Source organism: Etheostoma cragini, chromosome 19 (genome assembly GCF_013103735.1).
Source record: "Etheostoma cragini isolate CJK2018 chromosome 19, CSU_Ecrag_1.0, whole genome shotgun sequence".
NCBI lineage: Eukaryota > Metazoa > Chordata > Actinopteri > Perciformes > Percidae > Etheostoma > Etheostoma cragini.
Window position 1 is genome coordinate 10,291,294 of NC_048425.1, and position 6,853 is coordinate 10,298,146.

The 6,853-nt window shown below is 41.6% G+C and overlaps 1 protein-coding gene across 1 annotated transcript in view; it reads right to left on the reverse strand.

Moving 5' to 3' along the window:
- LOC117935227 (RAS guanyl-releasing protein 2-like) overlaps positions 1-6,853 on the reverse strand; it is a 41,304-nt gene that overhangs the window by 7,435 nt on the left and 27,016 nt on the right. Inside the window, exons 12-13 of the mRNA XM_034857365.1 lie at positions 6,340-6,455; positions 6,109-6,250 (exon numbers count right to left, since the gene is read on the reverse strand). Of these exons, the coding sequence (XP_034713256.1) occupies positions 6,109-6,250; positions 6,340-6,455 (258 nt within the window). The remainder of the gene's footprint in view (positions 1-6,108; positions 6,251-6,339; positions 6,456-6,853) is intronic.

Here is a 6,853-nt window from a genome sequence, read left to right on the forward strand (position 1 = left end):
ATTAGTTTTTTTGCTTTTTTTAAATAGCAAAAAATACAAGATATACTGTCTCTACTCTCTTTATTGGACTCGGCCTTGACTTAGACTCAAACTACTTTGGACTCTGTCGTGGACTTGTCTCGGACTTTACAAAGGTGGACTCGACTACAGCCCTGCTCTTCACACTTTGTTTTAGCGCTGTGGAAGCGCTGGAGAAACCTCCGGCTGACCCATCAGAAATCTGCACAAGGGCATTAAAAACTCTCTGTTTGTTTGTATGTCTTTCAACTAATTACTATCGTCTTGGGTGGGGCTAAGGATGCAACAACGGTGCCCTTGCAAAATTGTGTTGTAACTAAGGCTTCACAATATGAGGAGAATGTGCAATATGCGACACCACTGTTGAATATCGCGATAACAGTATTACTTGCAATAAACATATTCCATGCACGCAGTTCTGCATTTCTGCTGCTTTTAATATTCTAATAAAATACAACAAATTGTTGAACATTGAATTCACAACAAAATAATTTTTTTTATTGAACATTGACAAAAACGTTACATTTTAACATGCAGTTTTCTGCTGATATATTTTTTTTTTAACTAACACAAAAAAGCCTTTGAGTGTCTCTAATGATGTTTCGCAGGCTTTCGCGATGTGTTTATTGCAGCAGCTGATGTTGCAATGACGATAAAAAAAGTCATATACGGAAACTTACAATATAACATACTGCGGGGGTCTTCAACGTTTTTTAAGTACATTGAGTTGCATATTAAACTAGGCCTAACATAACGTGTAGTGTAACCTAAATACTAAATAACATTTTCATACATCATCTTGTTTGAATATCAAACATACATGTGGAGGGCACTGTGAATCCTTACGCGTAACTGTCTCTGTGGATGGCAACCTGGCTATAGTTATTGTTTTGTATCACAGGTTGTAGCTTTTTATTATGAATAGGCCAATTTATCTTTTACAATAATATGTTGGATTCATATTAGTGTATTTTTCGGCCTATTTTTATTTTGAGAGGGGATAGAACTTTCAAAAAGGTGTTAAACAATTAGTTGCAATGACTCTGAGGACCCCCTAGGGGTCAAGGACCCCCTGTTGAAGATCACTGATATACTGTATGTAGTAGGGGGTCCCTGCTCATCTCTCTTTCAGGTTAGGGGTCCTTTTTAAAAAAACATTCTCTGAGTGCTCTAAGGTGTGGGGAACATTGAACTGAATTATAATGGAAACCAATAACTGCCCAAAGGGAAGGAAATGTATGTAAAAACTTATGCAGTGGCTAGCAGTAAAGACGAGGTGTACACGATTAGCAATTAATGGACTAAAACATGTTAAAACACCCGTATAGTACATATTGATTCACCCAATTGATTGATGCTGAGACACCGGGCAAAGGAGAGAGAGAGAGAATTGCCGGGATAGAGGGGGTGGAGGGGGAACGAGATCAAGCGGGGCACAGGGAGCGCACAGACAGTGGGGGAACAATGACATGAAAGAGGCAAGCTGGAGATCACACACTGCACTGGCACATCTGAGGAGGCACAAAATACCCTGACCTCTTCACACACACACACACACAGACACACACACACACACACACACACACACACTAACCTATATGCACGCATGCAAACACATACATGCACTCGTTGACACAAACACACACACACACACACACACACACACAGTGAGAAACGGTGCACAGCCAGAGGCTCTACAACAAAGAGAAGTCAGTTGGGAATAGAACATCTAAACACAACTACCAACATGGCTCTGTCTATGCTGCCTGACCTTTACTGTCTCTGTGGACTGAAAAACACAATGTACTACAAACAAGAGATGGAAACACACTGACTTAGGATTCTCTGTTAGCTTTTAGCAAGCTGTACTATTAATCTGGAAATGTTTTGTCACTTAAATAGCAAATTCTGCATTTTATTGTAATGATAGTGTGCCCGTTTTGCTTCCTGGTGTCTCCGTACAAGCAATCAATCAGCATTCCACTGAAGGAGAATGTAAATAACGCCTGTGTTGCTGTTGTAGCTACAAAAAGGGCCTTCTATCTTTTCCCTCCAGACTGTGAGAGTGCCAACAGTCACGTCCTTCTTTTCCTGTGTTAGTGCAAGCAGATAAACAGGCCCAGTGGGGAGACTTTCCACTTGTACTTTTAAGATAATGCACCACGTTTTTGCATCTTCATAAAATGCCTTATTTCAGGCCTGTGGGTCCTCTCAGTCATTATGCTAAACTAACGGTCACCTGGCTGTAGCTTCATGTCTAAGGGACAGATGGTAAGATCTTCTCATCTAACTTTTAATGGGAGCGCAAGTAAGGGCGCTTTCACACCTGCCTTGTTTAGTTCGCTTGAATCACACTAGAGTTGGTTTGCCTCGCTCGTGTGGTTTGTTATGGCAGGTGAGAACACAGCAAACACACTCTGGTGCGCACAAAAAGCGGACCAAACAAGCGTACCAAGACCTTCTTGATAAGATGGTCTCGGTAGGCTTTCAGTCAAATTCTGGAGCGATTGGTTTGTGGTGAGAACATGATCCCACATCCAACCTCACCAACTACACAGCATGGACTTTGCAATCTGAGCTCCTGTAGACTGGTGTGCTTAGCAATCTGTGATGCAGCACAACATATAAACTGTGGAAATGTTTATATGTTTTTCCATGGTCAATCCAGCCGCCGTTAAAGTTGGAGACAGACGCCGTCAGAGCAGAGGGAAGTCTAGGTGACCAGAGCAGACATAGTAAGGTCGCTCGGGAAAGAACATCTGGTTTGACCATGGAGGATGATTTGAGTTGTGCATGCGTCACCTTGCGACAAGTACCACATGAGATGTTAACGAGAGACTTCTTTAAAGTCAACACAGTAAAAATGAACCTACTTAATGAGGTTGATCCACTGCTGTCTACAAGTTGGCAATTAAAAACAACAAAGGCTGCCAGTGGAATGTCGTTTTGATCTAACGTTAGTAATCAAACTTTCATAGATAACTAAAATGGGTTTGAAATGATTTCCATCTTCTTTTATTGTTTGTAATGAGAAAAGTTTATTATTTCATGGATTTCACAAATCTCAGTATGACGTGTCATGACGTAAACCGTTTAAATCTGAGCATGCGCGACACGAATTTGCACTCGACTTACATCGGGGAGTGACAGAGATGGAAGATATGCGCACTAGTCCAGAACACAGGACCTGCTTCCTGTATTTACTTTCTTGCCTGATTAGTAGTGACACAGTTTTGTTCGCTTGGATTTCTCCAGGTGGAAACTGAACCGAGTTTACAAATTCAACAACTGATTCGGACCAAAGCAAACGTACCACAGGTGTAAAAAAAAAAAACTGTGTTTGTTTCCCCAGAACTATCCCTTTAGCTACTGTAACATGCAAACACAGAGAAACAAGTCAAGGCAGCTTGTGAAATTTGAAGACTCCTCTCTCCACAAATCCCTCCTCCACACTGCATGCATAGCACAGACAGGCCTGAACTAATCCTGTGTGGGAACTGAGGACTTAGTGTGCACATTGCTGACAAAGAGACGGTGTCATCATCTATAGGAATATAAATGATGACACTGATGAGCTGTGTGAGTGCTTAGAGTCGTCATTAAATCTCATACAGTTTGTGTTTTCATCTGGTTTTTACTTCAAAGCAAGAAAAGAGTGTTTAGTTGAAGTTACAGACACTGAAAACAGATTTATTGTTGGCACACCCATCTCCCAATTTGGAAGCCAGCAGGATAAGGTCACCAAAACATGTTCATGGAAGTGCTTCACAAATACTGGTTCGCAGTATGAACCCAAATGCACCACATACATAAAAGAAAGCTATCCTAGGAAATCACTCTGTAGGTGTAATCACCTAAAAGAACAATACATGTGCATGATATTGTTGCTTTATTATAGATTGATAGTCAATTTTCCCAGTGAGGTCATGATCACATACTCCTTATTTCTCAGTCAGAATGAGAAGATGGAATGAGAGATATTAACCTTGTTCCAGATGTCCAGGTCTGCGCAGAATCGATCATAGGCGAACGCCGCCTGTTGCATGTCCGTTTAGATTTGTGTCCGACTTAATCCCGACGTGCTCTGACATCATGCACACGTGGGCAGCAAGAGAGATCATACATACATTTTTTATTGTTTTTGAATCAGATGGATTTGATGTGCCATTTGTGAGAGAGATTTAATCTGTTGAGATCACAGATCATCTACAGTTGGTTGTTTATTAACATCAGCAACAGATCGCACGTAGTCAAGACAGCTACTTTGTCTTAATAAAAACAACTGAAGACGGTACAGCAGATGACATACCGGTACCATGGGTCTGATAACATTTTATTAAATCGGAATTGGATTTAACAGGATGTGAGTGTCTCTGTGACTTCCTGTTCAGCATGAAGGCTGCTGGAATTAGTTGGGAACTGTTTGACTTTACCACAGCTTTTTGTCACCACCTGCACCCACCTGCTCTCGTCCATGTTACAGGCGAGGGGCAGTTCATCTCGAACAAGCCTATTGACCACTGATTCTTGTCCTTCTTCTACTAATTTCACAAAGCTAAATTGTCACAAGCCCAAAGGCACATGTGCGCCGCTCTCTTCAATCTCTCATAATAAAGTACTCTGAGCCTGCAGCTAAAAACATGCTGAGATGCACAAACTCACACTGTGTGATGTGTCCTCTTTCGCTGTGCATTGAGTAAAATGCTTTTGTTTGCAATTGCTCAGGATATTAAGGCCAAATGGGGCTGTGGGCAGAACAGAGCAAGATGAACAAGATCTATGTGAGATACTGGAAGTGAGTGAACTCTGCAGTGTTTACAGGAGGACCGGCTTGGCTTGGCCAGCTTGTGTGAGACAAGTGCTGAAAAATGGGCTGCGGGAAAATATTGGTATTGCACAGGAGCCAAGAGGGAAGCACAAAGCAGGCAGAAGTGAAAGAGCTCAGTGTATGTACCACTGACACACACACACACACGTACACACACACACACACACACACACACACACACACACACACACACACACACACACACACATATTGAAAGGAAGAAGTCCTCATCTTTCCCTGCTCTCTATTCAGTTTCCCCTCATGATGGTTTGAAAATGCTCCCCATGGAGAATGTGTGTGTTTGTGTGTATGAATGTGTGTTCCTTTGAGTGCAAATTTTATACTATACATATAATGTAAGACTTACTTCTCTTTTGAACATTCTCTCTCTCTCTCTCTCTGCAGTACACACAAATGAATTGGATGACATCTCAGTGTCTGCAGTTCAGTATTAGGGCCCTATTGCTGCACTCATTACAGCTGAGTCCTGAGTTACTGTCCATGTCTAAATAACAGAGAGCTCCTTGGGGGACTTTGGGAAATGTTAAGGGCCAGAGGACACACACACACACGGTCACCTTGGATGTAACATTTCAACAGAGTAGGGTTATTATCTCGCCCAATTACCTTCCTCCCATATTTCCCAGAATGCAACTTCTGCAGCGTGAGCTGTAGCCCAAAGTAATTGGCATTGCCCTGACCTGACAGGAGAGACCTCTGAGAGGTGGGGCTACTTTCTCTGCCCGTGACTGCCCAGACAAATGATGAAGTGCAGATAGATGCGGCTCCGAGGCTCTGGAACGGCCTCTGACCGTTGACCTTTTTAAACAAACTATACAACGTACCACCAATTGGGCAGCGAATGAGTCGATGAGTTTGACAACACCAAAGCATACAAAGTAGATCAATATTTCTTCAAAGCCTGTATGGTTTATAAATCATGCAGAGGATTCTGTATTTAAAAAGGATTTTAAAGCTTTGCACATAGAGTAGGTTGTGTGATCTAAGTGAGGTAATACACAAGCTTGAAAACAAGACTTCCAGATATTTAACTAAAAAAGAATGAATATAAAGTGGGAATTAAAAAAAAAAGGCGCATCTTATAGATGCCGATATGTATTGATATACTGTAAATGTTTGTTTTTTTAAACTTTGTATTGGTACTATTGGATTGTTGATGATGAATATTGATCCAGATTGATGTCCATATCATTACACCCTCTAATTTATTTATTTACAAGTGCAAAGAAGTTGATACTCACAAAGCCGGCGCAGTGCTCGCAGAACGTGGGCTTGACGTATGTGCTCTCAGTAAAAGTGTGGATGAAACCCATCTTGCAGTTGAGCAGAGAGCTGGCTTTCATGAAGTAGTCTATCATCTCCTCCCTGCTGATCTTCCCGTCTCTGTGAGAGAAAGCAAAGAGATGAGAGGTTGTGTCAGTGTGTACACTCTATGGATTTTAGCAACATTGTTCATATCTGCCCATGCTCACTGGTTCTTGTCCAGTTCTCCGAACTTGCTGAGGTATGGGAAGTTGTTCCTGATTGCTTCAAATTCATCCCTGGAGATGTGGCCATCTCCATCTGAATCAAAGTTCTTGAACACCGACTGTGAACAATGAGGGTTTTGAAGGTTAGTTTCAGTCTAAATTCTGCAAAAGAGTCACATAGCCCTCTGACATGGTTTTTGCCGAGTAATTATCCGAGGTTAGATCCTGTATGTGTGTGTCTGTAAAACAAGATATAATTTATGATGCTGTCTGAAGGCCCGGAAAATTTACCCAATGTTAATAACACATTATAAATGAATAAGGCATGTTTTTGAGCAACCTTTTACCAACTAAAGTCTACAAATTGATTTACTCAGGTCAGTTACATAGCAAGTTTGGCAAGTTGGCAGTTTAGCCACAAAAAGCTACTGGTAGCGCCCCCCCCCCCCATACAACCATGCAACCGTACTATCTGTCTAATTCAAAACAAATCCAAAAAAGTGTAAAGAAAAGAATC